This window comes from Vicugna pacos, chromosome 13 (assembly GCF_048564905.1).
Source record: "Vicugna pacos chromosome 13, VicPac4, whole genome shotgun sequence".
NCBI classification, from domain to species: Eukaryota; Metazoa; Chordata; class Mammalia; order Artiodactyla; family Camelidae; genus Vicugna; species Vicugna pacos.
In genome coordinates this window covers 5,253,365-5,272,946 of record NC_132999.1, presented here as the reverse complement: position 1 = coordinate 5,272,946, position 19,582 = coordinate 5,253,365, and the positions used below count along the sequence as shown (strand labels likewise).

Sequence of the window (19,582 nt, the reverse complement as noted above, 5' to 3'; positions counted from 1 at the left end):
TGGAATCTCATAGGTTTTCTAAAAAGTAGTCATTTCCTTTGCCCTTTAAAAATTTAAGAAGCTATAATAACACTAAATGTGCATTATTTTAACACTAAAATTTTTTAAAAGCAAAGCAGGTGTAAGGAGTTCGTGACAACTATAAATTCATGTTATTTCTGAAATAAATGATGCCCTCACTTTTAAAGCTCTATCGCCAACATTTCATGTGCAATTCCTACTTGCTTAAGGTTATGCCCAGTTAAAAAGGTACAGCCTATGTTCACAGAACAGAAAAATTGACATTCTTAAGCTATGCTCTTTTGATACTTCAAAGATCGATGCAGTGCTACAAATCTTGCTGTTACTGCATTCAACAAATACGAAGTCCAAGAAGACTTGCTGTTTACTAGTAAACAGTGATGACTGAAATCAATAGTCACGTAAATTAATTCCGGTACTATAACTTCAGTGATTCCTCTTTATTTTTGAACAATTTTAACAATTTTAAATAAATTTTCCTTAAATAGACCTCATTTACCGAGCGGAAACCTTTATCTTCTTGATTTAAAAGCACACAAACTTTTAACAAAAATAAAATACTAAGGACATATCTATCTATACTATTTATAATGACAGGAGATGGTGTCTAAAATAATACACTGTTAAGGGAAAAAAAGCACAATGTAGGAAAACACATGTAACATTCAATTTTTAGTTTATATACACTTTAAAATAAACATTTTGCAAACACATTGAGAAAGGTCTAGAAAGATAGACATCAAATGTTAAGTGTTACATATAGGGAATAAATTTTACATTATGTACCTCCTAATTGATATTTTGCATCAAATATCTACTATTTTGAAAAGAATTTAAAAATGAATCATTAGGAACCTAGGAATGCACAGATATCTAGGAATAACAAGCAAAAGGTTCGTATTTATACTGTATTGTGATTACTATTTCTTGATCTCCAAGGCTTAGTAAGAGGCTCAGCTCACTTCACTCAGTTGTCTGCTGCACTCAGAGCAGATGGATATACGATGCACTCTTTGCAGAGATCCACTCTGAGAGCACAGCATCCTTCCTCAGTGAGGTTCAAACCGCACGTCTGGAAGTAGGCAGAGTCTTGCTTTTCAAACCGCCAGACTGAGCTACAGGAATTCAGTCTGAGCCGCGCTGCAGCTTTCCCGGGGACTGAAATCAGAAGCTTACCAGTGTCACAGCTCACCCTGCCTGCATTCAGGCAGTACTTACCTTGGTTATCAAGTTTTTCTACATGACTTTTCAAAATTCTCCACTGTTTTCTGATGCTGTTTGTAAGCTGCTCTCTCACAGTTTCACAGGAAAGGTCCCACATACTCTCTCTACTCAGTTCCCCAGCGTCTTCTTCCACATCAGAGATAACCTACAAGTGGTCAGAGATGACAGGGAAAGACCCGTATCTTAAAATGGCTTTAGGTATCAGGCAGGAGTCATCAGAGTGATGGTCAGAGACACGTATCAGAGTCATTTCTGTGCTGTATCTTAAGTATAAATGACCCAGTTGTTAATATAAATATCTTGAGAAAAAGCAATACTGAAGACAGACATTCCCCAACTCAGGTCTCTTCAAACCTCAATTTGAATCCAAATACAGTTAGTGACAAGAGTCATGGAGCTGTGTGGGGAACAGTTATTCACTGCTTCTCTGATGTCGAGTTAGATGCTTTCACATGTTAATTAATCCTCAAATCACGAGGCTCAGGGAAGTGGACTAACTTTCCCGATGTCACACAGCTCCAGTCCAACTTGTCTCCAGTCTTTGGCTGCTTAAATAATCCTGTGAAATAATCTCAAAGTAAAACCAACTATTACCCCTATTTTTCTCATACAATTTTTTTTTAATAAAACTGCAGATATTTTTCTCTGTATTCTACCAAGACACTGAATCATGGGAAATGTAGCAAACTTTACTGCCCCATGATCATAAAGAATCAAAGCAGGACAAAGCATACAGGAAGCAACACTAAATGTCTATGTGGCATAACACTCTGCATCTATATAAAATGTTCCTAATTTGTTATTAACATCCAGGAAAGCAGATGTATATATTTTTCCCACTAATTTGAACAACAAACATCTTGTTGGGAAAACAGAAGGAAAAATAGATGATGAAAAGAAAGAAGGGCTGTCAGGACTGCCCCCACACGTGGATGCAGGAATGGGGGAGTGACTGAGTCCGTATCCATCCTCAGGTCTGCAATGGGCTGGCAGAGGTCACGGTCACCAGGGGGTGAGGCGGGGAAAAGGCCCAGGGTGTGGCTCACTGTGACTCTGGTTCTCGCCAATCAATGCTCCGGGGCTACTTGACAGTAATTCTTCCAAGGGGCTACACCTTCTCTGCTACGTATTTCAAGATATACTAGAATATTACAAATCTATTATTAAAATAATTAACAATTATTGCCACACATTCCCAGACTGAGTGAAACTCTTAAAACCACAAAATGAAAATCAATTCACTCTACCTGAATTTGGGGCATACATTTAGGGTACAGTTAAGTAAGCAAAATAACAAATAAATGAAAACTTGGATGCTATCTGGGCATTCCAGGGTTACGTCTTACCCCTCCTGCTGTAATGGGCCAAAATCTTTCAGTACAAGAAAGGAATGGTTGAGGTACTTAAATTTTAAAAGAAAATGGATCTAGAAAAAAAGCATCTTTTAAAAATAGGAAATATACTGAGAGATTATTGTTTCTCCAAAATTAAACATTTGAATTATGAAAAATTATACAGGATACTATCCCCTGAGGAAGCTCTCTCTGGTTTACTGCCTACTTTTGCTAACTAAAAGCTGGTCGTGAGAGGTTAGTAAAGGCTGGGCCCAAAACTGAACAAGCCACAAGAGTTAACAGAAACGATGCTAACCCTGGTGAGGTATTAGTGAGTGTTAAGAACTGACCCGAAGGGACAGACATTGAGAAAAAAGGGCTAATTAACTGAATATAAGAGGTCAAACAGGTCTCAAATTGGAGAGTCGAGAAGAACATTCAGGTTCTTTTTTAAAGAGGAAATTTTTTAAAAGGCAGGAAATGAGTTTATCAGTTGGACTGAATTGTGATACCACAAAATAATTCTCAAATATTGGTCAAAAAACAAGTTCAGTGACTTACTAGTAGTTAGCATTTTCCACCAACATTGTTATTTTCAGAGTTTAGTCACAATGTGAACTTCTGTGAACCCATGTGAGCTTGCATGAATACAGAATTTAAACTTATATGTAAAGAATTCAAAAAAACTTTTCATCATCATGTGACTTGTTTTTTCAGACCTCTACAGGTGATGCCCTCTCCCATCAAATGACTTTCCCATGATTTCTGTCAAAAACACCTACTCATTTAAGGGCCAATTCAAATGTCGCTTTCTCGGTGATGCCTTCCTTGACTGCCCAAAGTGTTTTACTTCCCACACTGTTCCACCCCATTGTAGCTCTTAACATGTATAATGATTACTCCCCGACATGCCTCTCTCTCTCCAAGAGCTTCTTGTGGGATGCAATGGTCTACATGTTAGTGTTCTCTCAAAATTCGTGTGTTGAATCCTCAACTCCAGTGTGATGGCACTAGGAGGTGGGGGAGAGGTCTTTGAGAGGTGACTGGGTCAGGAGAGTGGAGCCCTAATGAATGCAATGAGCATCCTCATAAAAAGGGGCCCCAGGAGCTCTCTCGCTCTCTTTCCACCACGTCAGGATGGAAGAAACCCAACCAGGAAGAGGGTCCTCACAGACGCCGACCCTGCCAGCACCCTGACTGTAGACCTCCAGCCTCCAGAATTGCGAGAAATAAATTTTTGTTGCTTATAAGTGACCCAGTCTATGGTATTTCGCTTTGGCAGCCCGAAGTAAGACAAAGGAAAAAGGCAAAATCTTCTTAGCTTTTCGTTTCCAAGGACTAGAACTCACAATGAACATTCAGTAAATTTATGGACTAGATAATTGTTTGGTTTCCAAGGTTAATAAAAGTTTCACTCTCTGAAAAATAGGGCTTGCTTAAGTTACATAATACTTAAACTATCTGAAGGATATTTGGCACAGTGGTTAAAAGCATGAACTACAGAGTGAGACAGACTTGGATGCAGATCCTAGCTCTGCCATTCATGGCACTGAGGTCAGCTATTGTGCCCGCTTCCTCATCTAAAAATGAGGATAATTATAGTAGCAAAAGCATCACATTATTACAAGAACAAAATGAGACGATGCTGACAAAATGCTTATCACAGCCCCTGGCACAGATTAAGTCCCCAGAAACCCACCTCCATCATTTCCCAGGGCATGTCGGGAACTTACAGGGACTTCCTTTGGTTGTCAGAGTGACTGGGGGTAGCACAGAAGCGAGTGTCTTGTCCAAATGTCAATAGCGTCCCCACTGAAAATACCTATCTACTGTTTCAATTGTTCTAGTTAGCAATATGAAGACTGCGTTAGGGAGGAAGGAGCCACTTACAGTTCCTGTACTGTCATCTGCTCTTTCTCTAGGTTTCTGCTTTTGGGGAGAAAGAAGAGAAATCATTTCCTTTTTCATTTGCTGAAGAACCTTCTTAAGTTCAGCATTTTCCATTAGGATTTGTTTCTGACGATATTCATAATCATTCAAGAGAATTTTATACATTTCATCTTCATTCCTGAGAAAGAAACTGTCAGTATGAAAATGCAGCATAGAAAAGAAGTCTGATTAAATTCACCAATTTAAAGTGTGCCTTACTTACCTGGCTTCAGTTTTACCAGTCCTCCAGGAGCCTCTTTTTCCATCAGCTCTCCCAACATAATTTAAAACTTCCATAGCTAAAAACGTGAACACACAAAACAAAATCAATTCTTACCATACGCGTTTAAGCATTTAAAACGTTAAGACACTCTTTATGCATTAGGGACATAAGTCAACCTGGTATATAGATTAGGATTTGGGCTCAAGGAGCCCAGATTTTAAGTTCCAGTTCCATCACTCATAAGCACTGAGATCTTGGCAAGTTATTTAACTGCTAAGCCTGTTTCTTCATCAATACAGTGGAAATCAGGAAAGTATCTACTAAAGGATTGTGCAGAGTGAAAGAAATGTTAAAGTACTTAATACAGTAAGTACTTAATAAATATTATTTAATTACCATTTTTAATTTTATCATCAGGGGCTGGCAAACTATGGCCTGTGCATGGCTTCCTGATTGTATAAATAAAGTTTTATCAGAACACGGCCACATCATTTGTCTATATATTGTTTATGGCTACTTTCGCACAACAATGGCAGAGTGACAAAAGACCACAGATTTCACAAATCCCCAAATATTTATTATTTAGATCTTTATAGAAAAAGTCTGCTAAGCTCTGTATCATTATCACCATCGCCATCATCAAAGGAATCAAGGCTCCTGACAGTGTTAATGTCTCTTCTGCCCCAGATGGAGATGAAATAGTTGGCATGCAAAAGAAATAATTTTAGAGCTGATCAAAAAATCATTATAGAACTGTCACTTCCAGTTGGGTTCGGACCAGGAAAGAGCCAGACCCTCATAATATAAGGGCTCTGCTAAAGAATAACTCTTTAATAAATTTCTCTAACTAGGTGTTACATTCTGGCATTTCATCCTGCTCTTTAATTTTGCTATTTCCTTCATGAACGAACACAGGTTAACCAATCTTAAAAACCAATGAGTATCCAAGTGAAGTTTAAGATTTATTGTCTCAGAATACCTAGATTTCTAAACTTGTCTTAACTGCTCATTGTTACACTTTCATTTTTTCAACAATGTTAAAATATTCAAATAACTGCGACAGCGCTGCTGTACAGATGACAGTGACACGGTCAACACTGAACTGCTCGCTGGTAACAGGCTCAGCTCACCATGTGACAGCTTGAAACATCTGCTCATCAGCTGTTGTATGCAAGGCCAAGTTCAGAATAATGTATAATGTAGGTTAGATGACAGTCCACTTGGAAACCACTCTTCAATAAATCAACATGCAGATTTCCTGTTCCCTGAATCTTGGCAGGCCAGCAAAACTTTATCTGTGTAGCTCTACTTTTGTGTGTCTGTAGTTCTATTTTTTAATCTACATTATTTACTTGAAATCATGCACATACTTGGATGAAATAACTTAAATTAATTTTCAAAAGAATAACAAAGTATACTTTCATTTCACAGCTGTACTCTGAAAGTGCACAGCTAAATTAATTTACAGGAATTCAAGTGGACATGAATGATTTGGCTTAATGAGCAATTTTATGACGTAAACTCAAAAATCATACTTTTGATACTGAGAAACCAATTCTGACTTTCAATATTATCAGGTCTTCACTATGAAAGGTTAGAGTGTCCTCTGGCTTAGCTTTTCTCTTAACCTGTCATGTTAAAAAAAAAATTCACAATTTTTATGTGCAACGAATAGCAAAATTACTATTTTTAACCAACCAGTTTTCTCAATTTCTAGTTTATATGGAATATACCATCTAAAATCAATTTATAAAGCATGAAAGGACACTTCATGAGTCACTGCACTCAATCCCTCTATACTCGTTTTTTAGTGTAATACCAGCTTATTTATTCCCTTTGCTCTGTCTTAACCAGCTGCTTCTTACCTATTTTTTTATCCTTCTTGTTCATAACAAGTTGATGTAGACGTTCCTTTAGTTTATTATATTCTCGCTCCTTTCTCTTCATATCATGATTATACTGAGTAGCTCGACTTGCAATGATGTTTTGTAATTTTTGTACCTAAAAAAGGCAATTTCTATTAAGTGAGTTCCTCTGAGATTGATAAACCCAGTTACATTTTTCAAAATCAAAAGAGAAAAGTCAGAGTATTCAGCATCCCATTTAATAGTTTAAGAATTCCAGGATTATTCTTCCTTTTCCATAGTCAGGAAATCACTCTTTAAAATAGCACTAAATGAAGCACATAAAGTTTTTATTCTTAATTCTGAAATTTCCAGAGCCACTAACTTTGTAAATTATCTTCTACTACACCTTTCACCCTACATATAGCATCTGGTCATTCAGAAGCCACAAACTCTTATGGAAGTATCAACACGATTAAAGCTTCATTTGAAACAAGTAGACTTCATCTGATCATTTGTAATGACTTCCTTTTACTACTGACTTGAATTGCTTTATTCTTTATCAACCTGTGACAAGGCCAGTTAGTCCATGGCACATGGTAGCAGGTAAGCAGGTTCATTTTTCTCTGATCAAAAACAGCTCTCAAGTTAGAGTGAGTCCAATAGCAGAGAGAATCCAGCTCAGAGGTTTGCTGAGCACCTGCTACACGCCAAGCACCACTGGTCGGCATCCGTAGGCACCGCGGCTCCCCAGGCCGCCTTGGGCAGGAAGCAGGTTCTAGTGTATATAAACATCCGTTATCTCTGCTAGAGATGATCATGTTTAACTTAATCCTCCTGAAGAGGAACTACAGTCAAACCACTTAAAATATAATCAACAGATTAAGTCAACATTTTCTGTGAAATAACTCATGGAAATGTATAAGCAACCTTGTGGATTAGTTAAGACACTTCATTCCCTACTTACTAAACATACTACGAAACAATCTGTCTAAATCACTACAAGGTCCTTAAAGAAATACACTCCCTTCAAAGTATTTATTATAGTTGAAGCAACATACCCAACACTGAACATGTTACAGTTTCACAGTTATCACATGGTCAGAAATCAAACTGCAGAGCAATAAAAACACAATGGTTTCTTCTCACATAAATTAAAAGATAATTTTGAATGCATTAACTCCATGGGTCCAAATACTAAGCAACCACTAAAGCAAAAATGAGATTAGAACTATGACTTCTTTAGCCTAGAAATGAGATTTTTAATGTGAATTGCTTTTTTAAGACAGTAAATTGTATGCTTATTTAGTCAAATAATTGCTTGACTGGATGAACAATGTCAATATTTAAGATAGTGCAATTAGAGGCATCCCAGATATTAAGTAGAGGGGCTGCAGACAACAAAAGATCTGCATTTAAAGCACCCGTGTGTCTGACAAAAGTGGCAGTGCACGTGGGTCCAGGATGGATGGCAGAGAACACTGGGGGCCACAGAACTATGGACCAATGTACTAAGCCAAACGGGCCCACTTAGGGGAGGGCGTGGCGACCTCTCAGTTCAACAGGATACAATACTGTACACAGGGGTGTACCAGGTTCACCATACCAGTTTGACACAGGATGACTAAAAATAAACTCACTTAAACCTTATCTGCAATAACTGGCAACTCACCTCATCTTTCTCATTTTTCAGCAGCTGATGCAAATTCCTGTTCTTGCATTGTAACTGTCTGTCTCTTTCCTGAAGCCCAATCATTTCCCTCCTGGAGTTTTCCAGCTGCTCCTAAAACATTCGTGTACAATTTTGACTAAAATTAACATAGGATTCAGAGCAAATGAACTCTTAAAAAGATTAGTAAAAACAAGTCACGCACATCGGTATTTGTTAGCTAAAAATGCAGTTTAGCAGCACACAAAATGTTTATTAAAAACAATTACTTAAAGCTTGATGCTATAGAGTTACAAAATTTATTTAAATTTAAATATTAGATTTTATTTAATTCAAATACCACATTTTTAATGGATACCAAAAGACCTTCAAAGTGGGTCCCTTGAAACACTCCACCTATCCTAGTGATGTTGCCAATTTCAATACCTTTTACATTTCTACAGCACATGCTGAGAAAGACCCAAAAATGACTGGGAGCTAAGTCTGAAGAAGACAGGCGACCAAGCAAAACAGAACATTTAGGTCAAAGAGGGTGGGACCACAGCATGACACCAGTTCTCCCTTCCAAGTGGTAACCTCGTAACAGTTCTCCTAGAGTATGCAGCAACCCTGCAACCAACGTGGGATTAAGATGCTCACTTTCAATTCATCCCACACTTTGCAGAGGAACTGTGCCAAATTCTACATGAAACTTCTGGAATATTTTTAAATCCTCTCATCTTTATAAAATATACGTCACTCAAGTTATGACATATCTGAAGGCAAACAACAGCCCTTACAATCTCTGTTAACAGTGGATCTCGAGAAGACACAGAAAGTTAGGGATACAACTTAGATAACTCCCAGGTTGTCAGACTTATGGGCACCCTCTTCTCTGGAGTGCTTAAAACTTTCTATCACGCCAGACCACTTGGCATGGCTGAACTTAAAGGCACTGGGCCAGCTGAGGTGTCCCATATATGTCAAATCAGATTCTCTCAGTCTTCAACTTCACATGAACTCACCACATCCCTGCAAATCTGCTTCTTATCCCAGTGAATCATACCACCATCACCAGTAAACTCAAGAGACTTGAACAGTATCTTTAATTTATGACTCTTTTTTCCTCAAATTCAATTTTTCATGAAATTCTACCCATTCTACTCTTAGGTTTTCTTCACATCTCACTTTTACTGCTTCGTTGGCCCTATCTTAGTTCAAGTGCAAAACCTCCCTGGACTGGACGACTGCTAAGGCCTGCTAACAGCTGTCTTTTCCACCAGGTGCTGAGCCCCTACCTCCCTCCATTCCTATATTTTCTATACCTCCTCCTATAATTTCTTCATCCTATTGCCAAACTGATATTTACAGGAGGCCCTCCTCGTGTTTACACTCCTTGGTGCCTTTGGGTCTCTGTGCAATGCCATTCGCATCATCTGGGGCCTGGGTCCCAGCCTGGCCTCGTCACTCTTCATCATATACCATACACATCAGCCCCTAAGAGCTATTTGCTGCTCCCTGAATGGAAAATGTTCTCTTGCCTCCATGCTTTTATACAGGTCATGCGCTCTGACTAGAATGGCTTTTCCAACACTAGCAAATTTTAATTCATTCCTCAAATCTCAGACCAGGTGCTACCCCTCTCTTCCCTTACCTTTCACACCAAGAACAATGAGTGAAGCAAATAATTACGGTCTCCTCTCACTGGATGACAATCTCCTTGCAAACAGGGACTGGGTTCCATTCATTTTGGAAATACTCCGTAAATTGCTCAAGAAACTGAATGAATCATATGTTACATGCAGAAACTCTTCAAGGACAGATCAGCAACGTTTCCCACTGAACACACATTTCAGTCAACAGCTGACCTAAAATACCTGATTTTGGCCCAGGTCAAATCCCCAATGAGAAGGTATCCTGGAAAATACTCTGTGCTGTGGGTGATCCCACTAAACAATCACTCCTTAGAGGAAAGGCTCCACAGCCCCAGACCACCAAAATCATTATGTAATTACCCACCAGCTACTTACAAGACACTCGGCCACGGGTGCCCAGGTAGGAAAAGTTTTAATGCAGGATTACTGCCTTCTAGGGCTTACAACTCTGGGTCAGTCTAATTCATAAGACCTTCCATAGGCTTCTCTGACGACGACTAAGGTAGTTTCCATAACCCACAGCCTTTTAATAAGCTTGCAGGGTATCAACGACCCCCTCCATCCCACCACAGTTCCCCGCTCAGCCAGGATATGTGGCTGGATAATCTCTATCCCTCAGGCAGGGCACACAGAATGTACAAAAACCTAAAGTTATTATTAAAGAGAAAACATACTGATGCGTGTGTGAGCTAAGACGACAACAGACAACAGTGTGAGGCAGCGACAGGCTGGTGTGGGCAGGTGCTGCTGAGGGGCCGGGGTGCTCCCCCCGCCCCCAGCGTCCACATGCAGGCCGCTCCAGGCTCCTTCCTCACCGCGCACTCTCTGCTAAAGGGCTGTCAGCCATCAGATACATCATACACTACATACTGGAGATCCTATCACTCTCCAGTGGAGCTCAGAGACTCAGACCGCTGAGTGGTTTTTGTTGTTGTCTGTTCTTGGAGGGAGTGAGGTGGGATGGAGAGAGGATACAGAAGAAAAATAAGTAGCGGCATGGACCAATAGGTGAAAAACGGAGAAGAACTGACTTTCTGAGAGCATGAGGATTCAAAGCTTTTACTTTCACAACAAAGAAAGCCCATTATAAGATAGGACCTTTAGAAAAAAATTTGCTTTGCATTGATTATATTACATCCTTCATAATATACAATCATAAGCCCCTACCAGACTGATTTCGAATACCTTCTTCCATCTCAATAAATGAGAAATTCATTTCTCAAATAAATGAATAAAAACACTTTTTTAAAAAAGAACACATAAAAGGGAAAGAATGAGAGCAAAGCAGAGCCAGCAACCAGCGTTCTGTAGTTCAAGGTAGCATGTCAATGGCTCTGTGTAAATTATGTCCTTTGTTCAGAGAAACAAGCAAGTTTATGAAAGCATTCTTCCAGGCCCTCGCTCGAGTCCCAGGGACTTGACTTCTATGACTTAGCAGTTATCTGGCCGCTTCCATTACTCAGCTTTAGCAACTATGGCACAGATGCCCTCAAGAATATTCTTTGCGGAATTAACTGATGCAGTTTCTCACAACAAGACTATCTTAAATTAAGCATCTTCTTTATTAAAAAGACAGATGGGATGGGGACTCTTTATTTTCCTTGGATATGAATATTTCTTAATCTAACTTTCTAGTGATTCAGCAAATCACTAAGCAGTTCATAAAACCAATGCCTTCAATACAGACATCAGGAAGCGGTACAACTGAAATGTATGAGTTATATTCTCTTATACTTACAGTTTTAAAAAATCCTAAAACTTGAAAAAAAGACCCTAAAACTTGTTTGATAAATAAATCCAATGTAAATTTATAGTAACAAACTACATCATGGTGGCCCTGAGATACAGACTGACGCGTCATTTGTACCTTAAGTTTCGCATAGCAGTTCTGCAGATGGTCCATATCGCTTCCCAGTTTCAGATTCTGTGTTTCCACGTTTTCCTGAGCTAGAAGGTTCTTCCGCTGAAGTACGAGTAGCTCATTCATACAATTTAAAACAGCAACTATATTTAATTCTCTCTTTGTCTCTTTACCTTTGGATTCTTCATATAATGAAGGAAAACCGAAAGTAGTCAATTCCTAGTAGAAGAGAACGTTTGCCCAAGAGTTGGTTACTGGACAACTTAGTAAAGAAATAGAGATAGAAATCTTTTCTGAGAAAGAAAACTAACCTGAGATAGTTAAAAAAAAAAAAAGTAACTATCCCAAAGAATTAAGGACAAAGCATTAAGAGAGCTGGGCTCTCTCAGCCTCTGCTCTGCAGTCACCTGGGACCTGCAGCAAGGCACTTAGGTTCCTGCATCAGGAAAAGAAGGGTGAGGCTCCCGGTGGAGAAGCCCCTGAGGCGATGGGGAGGCCAACCTGCTCCAGACAAACACGCTTACCCTGGATCTAGACCAGATGGCCACCAAGGTTCTCTGCAAATCTAACATATACCCTGGGCCAATGTGTAATACAATGTGCTTCACAAGTATTTTTCTCAGAACTTTGATGTGTTTTAGTATATAACATGATTTATGTTATCTATTGCTTCTTACAAAAAAGTATTACCTGATCAAGATATGAAATACTTTGTTCAATATTCTCTTCTGTGCAGAAGGCACTAAAAAAGCTGTGCACATTTTTTGATAAAGGTATTGAAGAACATAGCACTTGCTGTGAGTATAAACTTGATGGAGACATCTTTGTTTCTGAGGTATATTGAGAGATATTTTTGTTTTCTGAAAAAAGTCAGTAAAAGGCATCTATGTAAAACATTTGTTAAAATGCATGCAAAGTCAATAACATAATCTCCATTACCAAAGATTTTGAATTATATAAATATTTAACTGTTTCCAAATTAAGGCAAAGATGGATTTTATATGAAAACCATGTACTTTTTTCTAAAAAGATACAATAAAGCTATGCTCTTAGAAAGCATCTTAATTTACAGTACTTTAGATTCAGATTTATAAAAATAGAGAAAATCCACTAGTTTATGCATTAAAAGTTTATGTGATTAAAGGAATCAGCCAGAGAAATGTATTGAAGTAGCCAATGAATTTAGTTCAAATGCATAAAAATCTCCTCAGAAGTAGTAATGACCGAGCCATCTATTATCCATCCAACGTACTTGACCCCATTAATTACAGAACAATTCTTGGCTCTCCCTGATAATTCTGCAACTATTTATGTACCTCTTTAGTTACATCTTCAATTTTTGTGGTAATTATATTTTCATTGAAAACTAACCTTTACAATTACTGCTTTGGCTTACAACCATTCTAAACTCAGTTACCTGAAGACAGACCTGAATCTGTAACAGTCATCCAATCTCCCATAGCAATCACCAGAGCCAGGATACCTGAGGGACCAGGTCAGCAGTGAAACATCTAGTCCAGCTGCTGTCACTCTTCTATGTAGGCATCTCCTTAAAAAGCACAGAATGACAGCATCTAATGAAAAATATGAAAGGAAATATAAAACCAGTATGTAAGAATGAGTTGTGTGTGCTTCAAAACAGAAGGATTCTGCATTATTTACTCTCATGTACTCTCAAACAGAACGAGGTAGAACTCAGTAACTGTATGTGCATGTGTGTCAGGATCAAGGTTAAAGGCATCTCAAGTTGATCACATTGCTTCATATACAAAGTACATGGTACATCATCTAACTCACAGTATAAATCTAAGGAATAGAACTGTACTAAGTAATATTTCCAAATTACACCCTTTAAAATAAAGTACAATTGTTACTTATGTAAAGATGTGACACTTCTTGGTCAGCATTCCCTATTTTTTGTTTGTTTTTACTAACTATATTAGCAAAACTTTTAATTACAATTCCTAGTGCTGACACAGATGTAGCAAAACGATACTCCTCTACACCACTCTTCAGAAATAGATCGACTTATACTACTGCTAATCAATCTTGCAGTATATACCAAAAGTTCTAACAGTAAAAATACATTTTGATCCACAAATTCCACTTTAAAAATTTATCCTAATAAAATAACAATTTTCACAAAGATTCATCTACAAATTATTTATAATACAAAAAAAAAACCAGAAATAACTTCTATGTTCCACAACAGGAGACTAGTTACATACATGACACATTTACGCAAGAGAACACTGTGCAATCTTTAAACACAACCATGTAAAACTGGGCGGGGGGTGGCGCTAACATATACACAAAAGGCAAGAAATGCACATGAATAAAGTGGACCAAGTGTAAGAAACACATAAGCTTTTTAGTCTACCATTCATGTTTCCACTTTTCAATGAGATAATGGAAGCAGTAAATATTACTCCATCATAAAAATATTCAAATGAAATTATAAATGGCAACTGGAAATTCATTTCAAGGTCAGGGATGGGAGGGGGAGGGATAAAGACTGCAGGCAAACTGGAGAACACATGTCAACACTTCGGACAGCTGCTTCTCAGCCACAATAAATTGTGGCCAAAAGAGAAAGCAGGTCCCGTGTTGATACAACTTTCTGTTTTTTTAAGAGATGCTGGAATTCTGGATTTCTATGTGAAATCTCCCAATGCTACCCCTGTTCTGAATATTTAAGATTGTGGGGAAATATTCACAATATAATGTTAATATGAGATGAAAATTTTCATCCATTTAATAAAATTTTAATTGTGCTACTATGTGCCACACACATACGTCTAGGCATGGAGGTAGCCCTGCTCTCAAAACCTTTACATTCTGATGAGGGTAAAAATAGGTAAGAAGTAAGCAATAAATTAAATTACATTAACATCACACTCGGAGAGTGATAAGAACAATAAAGAAAATAAAGCACAGTAAATGAGAGAGCATTAGGGTGGGGGTACCTAGATTAGTCAAGGAAGGCTGCACTGAGATGCTGACATCTGAGCTGAGACCTAAATGATACGGAGTCAGCCACAAGACGGTCAAGGACCAGAGCTGGTCAGGCAGAGGAAACAGCAAGCACAAAAACCTAAGGTGGAAATAAACTTGGTACGTATGAAAAACGTAACGGTGGCCAGTGCGTCTGAGGCACAGTCAGCAAGGACAGATGTATGAAGTTGGACTTTCTCTAGATTACAACGAAAAGCTCTCAAAGCAGTTGAGGTAGGAAAGCAGCACATCTCCTCTAGGCTTTAAAAAAGATCCCCCTGGCTGCTCTACCCTGTGAGATTACAGGTGGGCAGTAGTGGAGGCTGGAAGAAATCAGGCTACTGCATTAGTTCAGGCAAAAAGAACAGTGTTAACACTACAACTCTAACAGTGGAAGCAGAGGCAGGTGGATAAACGAGGGATGTGTTCTGGAGACGGAACCTTGAGTACTTGCAGATGGAGTAAATATGGGCAAGAGATCAGAGATAATTCTTAGGTCACAAAGCAACATAAAATACATACTCGAGCTAATAGTTGTATGTGTCCTTAATGTTACGATGTCACCCACACAGAAGGTTACCTAGTCTGGCACTGGTCTTTTGCTATTTTGCTACTCATGTGCCTTGGGAAGAGCACCTTGAACTTTTCCGCCCTTCCCACTGTCCTTAAACGAGTGCTTTCAGCAACAGGAAGAGCAGGATGAAGGCTGAGCGTGCACCCAGACAGATGATTTTACTTTTGGTTTTCAGAGGTAGTAGCTATAAGCAAAACAGGACCCAAAGGACAACACACCCAGTTATTCTAACCCAGCTATGTTTGGGGTAAGTTACTTAACCTCTCCAAGCCCTAGTTTCCTCACTGGTAAACTGCCATTATCCCCTAAGGACTCAGCGAGCTGATGCACATGAAGTATTCAGCACACTGCTTGGCATTTGGGACACAGGTAACTATACCAGTTGTTATCATCATCATCTAGATGTGGATCTGTTTGGTACAAATGGCAAGATTCTAAAACCTATAACAAAACGTACTGCTGTTGCTCCTAAAAGCTGAACATAAATCCTTAAAATATGAGACAGATATCCTTATAAAATACATTAGACAGTGGATTAATTCTTTGTTAAGCTGGAGGGAGGGACAAGATTGAAAAAAAACAAAAAACAGGACTAGGCACCTTTCCTAGTTCTTTTTAAAAAGATATTTGTAAGTAAGACACAGCAGTGTCCAGAAGTGCATGGAAAGATCATTAAACACCCAGATGGGTCTACTACATCCATACTTAAAACTGTGATTTAAGTCAGTTACTCTTTACTCTTTGAATTTAGTTCTCCAGTGTCTACAGGTTTAGACAGTGAACTGTTCCCTAAACAAACAAAACAAAAAATATTCAGGTCCAGTTAAATGTTCAAAGTGAAAAACCAAAACTCCATTTTAAAGCACTATGAAACAAAACTTACTAATGGTATATAATTTCACACCATTGAAAAGTCTCTATGTATCCTCTTCAGTTCAGTGAGGCACCAAATTACACACAATAAAGCTTGTGATAAAAGTTACCCAACCAGTTTTTCCAAGAAAGGAGACTTCAGACTTTCAATACGCATCCCCAAACCAAGATACTAATTTAAGCAAAGTATTCTATTCTAGTTCAATCATAGCTAAAATTTCATTGTTGAGGGTTGCAAAATATTTTTATGATATACTAAAGTAAGACAATATTAGTTTCAAAAGCAAAAGAAAAAGGTAACAGAAGCATCTCTGCTTTGCATACATCTAATACCATCACAGGTACATTTCAACTTGAAAACTACAAAAGCAGTCGAAGAGGAATTCAACTTGGTGCTGGAACACAGAATTAAGTTCTATGCCGTATATATACAAATTATAATTATTATATATTAATCAAGTCATAACAAACCATTCTATAGTTGCCACCATTATCCATGAAAGTCATGTAAAAAACAAAATTGATTATGCTAGCATTTTTACCATAGGTTGATTATAGAATAAAGGGAAAAAGTTAACAGTGAATCGTGTTTTGGTTCAAGTAATCTATAACCCTCAATTCTCTTCATATACCATTGATTCGGGTAGCTACCCAAATTCCCAAAATCATGAGTAAATTTTATGAGCAAAACTTGAAGATTAAAGAATTTAAACATCTTATAAAGTCACTTCATTCATCTAAGATTGACAGGGAACAATCTTGAAATAAAGCAAGAAAAAATCTATAAAGTAATCCATAAGCAAGAATTCTTTCTCCTATTCCACACACGTTCCTTCCTAGTGGATAACGTACACAGGCATATAATAAACTTCCTTGTTCTGAGTATTTCTCAAAGGACATGTCAGTAAATGTCTTCTTAATACAGAATCTTACTAACTGCAGTAAAATTACAATTATTTCAGTAAAAACGACACCTAACTCTTTCTGAAGAACCACTTTGGCACCCCGCTATTTGCTTTGGGCCCCAAAGTATAATGCCGTATCCTTCAGGTGTAAAATAAGCAAGCACACTCTGGTCTTTTCTAGGTAAAATGATCAAGCAGAACTTAAGAATTACCAAGCAGCAGCTTCAAAGTTAGACTCCTAACAGAAGACTGGAGAGCAGTGAGATAGCTGAACTTGACTGTATACTGTTTTTGAAAGAAAATGAAGATTTTAGTAAGTTTCAAAAAAAAAATCTGTCACTCTTGATGTCACAGTATTTTCTTTCTTATGTATTTACCTATACTACAGACAGGAAACTTGGGCTCAGAGATGCCAACAAGATCGTCTAAGGTCACACTTCTAATCAGTTGTGAAGCCTGGACACAAATCTCAGTCTTCCAAACTGTGTTCTTTTTACTCTGTCACCATTCAACCTTTCAACCCTGTACACACAAATCTATCTATGTTAAAAGAATAAAAGATTTCCATCAAGGTTCCTTAAAAGACTTTAAATTACTCCATTCAGAACACACAGTTCTCAAAGGATCTCATCTACTACTTAAATTGAGGTACTTGTAAAGTTCTCCTTTGCTATGTCACCAACAATACCTTTTTCTCATTTATGAACACTTTGCTTTAAAAAGGCATCAAACAATTCCCAGAAATGGTATCAGTTCCAAAGAAAGTTAATGAAGATGGAATTAACTCATTTTACCATTTATTCCTAGAATAAATATTAAGACAACATCAAAACTAAGTTTGTGGATCTTTAGCAAGAACATTTATGGTTTGGGTTAACGGCACCTGTTTTTCCCAACAGAAAGTTCCTTGGCTGGTTCTTCCTTCCACCCCAAAGGCTCAGGGCTTCTTAATATACATCAATCACTTTTAGCATCTGGGATCAGGCAGCCTCTGGGAGGGCCCACAATGATTCCTGCTTCCTGGAGTACACACCTTTGGGTTGTTCTGCTCCTCGAGCATGGGCTGCATTTAGTGACTAGCTTCTAACAAAGTGAATAAGCAGAAGTGATGGGATTTCACTTCCAAATTAGGTTATAAAAAGGCCGTTGCTTCTGTCTGGGGTCATTTCTCACTCACTGCCTCTTGGATCCCTCTTTCTAGGGAGAGCAAGCTGTCAGAGCTATGTTTTGAGCAGCCCCATGAAAGGCCAAAGTGGCAAGGAACTGATTGATGTCTTCAGCCAACAGCCAGCGAGGACCTGAGGCCTGCCAAGAGCCGCCTGAGTGAGGCTGGAAGTGGATCCTCCCCATCAAGCCTCGGGATGCCTGCAGCCTTGGCCAACCCCGGAAGGCGGTCTACTGAGAGACCCTGGGCCAGGGGCACCCAGATTCCCAATGGATAGAAACTGAGAGGTAGATGCTTACTGTTTAAAGCTGCTAAATTATGGAGTAATTTGTTACACAGCAATAGAGAACACAATATATATGTATACAAATACATAAAACACACAGTACATTTCTGAGTCTCTTCTGTAATTTACATGTCTCCTGCTGACACGTAACCAAAGTGTTACCACATACAAAGGCAACTAATCAGGCTTATGACAGTATTAGTCAGCACTACGACGAACTGCTCCATATTATATAGGTGGATGCCTCCCCCACTAGCTTATGAACTTCCACAGGCCAGGGAACGTATTCATCTCTGTATCCAACAGTTCCTGAAACACGGTGGCAGTTCAGCAGACGTCTACAAAATGACCTGACCCCCGCCATGCGGCACACCCACTCCAGCCTGTGTGCCCCACGTGTGCTTTCTTCCTTCAGCTACTCCCAAACCAACGCCCTTCCAAGCCCGGTTCACGCACACCATTGCCTCCACAAAGCCCAGGAAACTATTCTCCAGGTCCTCCTCATTGACCTCATCTTTCCCAGCTAGACTCTCTAGTCACATTTTACACTTCTGTACCCCTCCAATCTGAACAGATGGAATGATCAATGAACACTCAAGTAAATAACTGATGATAAATGAACGCGTTCACTCCAGCAAGCAAAAGTGGATAATGAAAACAGCACAGGAAGAGAGCGGCACGAGATGTGAGTCCTCAAGAGGAAGTACTGCTGTCCATTTCCGAAATCTCTCCTCACACTCCTGCCTGCAGAGAGAGCTCAGCAGAAAGCAGTGTCCTGATTACAAGCCCTCCTTCACACAGCACACTGTTCTAAGCGTTCTTTTCAAGCTCACTTGAAATTCAAACTCGAGAAGGCACAATTGCCTACCTAATCAGAATTCTAAGACTTCAATCAAGTGTCAGGAAATAATAGTTTTTCATTATACAGGAAGGCAGTAACATTATACTATCTGGGCTTCTAAACACTGAACAGGAATTTTTTTTTAAACAAATAACCAACTAAAGTCTTTGCTAAAATCTCACAAAGCCAGAGTCACAAAACTGTT

At 38.7% G+C, this 19,582-nt stretch overlaps 1 protein-coding gene across 22 annotated transcripts in view; it reads right to left on the bottom strand.

The window, feature by feature from the left end:
* Positions 1–19,582, bottom strand: part of SSX2IP (SSX family member 2 interacting protein) — a 41,151-nt gene that overhangs the window by 8,533 nt on the left and 13,036 nt on the right. For 7 of the 22 annotated variants that reach the window (XM_072974081.1, XM_072974080.1, XM_072974086.1 and 4 more), the window contains exons 2-9: positions 13,157–13,313; positions 12,430–12,599; positions 11,746–11,958; positions 8,248–8,358; positions 6,597–6,732; positions 4,732–4,807; positions 4,470–4,659; positions 1,240–1,390 (exon numbers count right to left, since the gene is read on the bottom strand). In XM_072974081.1, the coding sequence (XP_072830182.1) occupies positions 1,240–1,390; positions 4,470–4,659; positions 4,732–4,807; positions 6,597–6,732; positions 8,248–8,358; positions 11,746–11,958; positions 12,430–12,599; positions 13,157–13,199 (1,090 nt within the window). In that variant the 5' untranslated portion in view covers positions 13,200–13,313. The remainder of the gene's footprint in view (positions 1–1,239; positions 1,391–4,469; positions 4,660–4,731; positions 4,808–6,596; positions 6,733–8,247; positions 8,359–11,745; positions 11,959–12,429; positions 12,600–13,156; positions 13,314–19,582) is intronic. The other 15 variants (XM_072974089.1, XM_072974093.1, XM_015240679.3 and 12 more) reach the window with 8 other exon arrangements.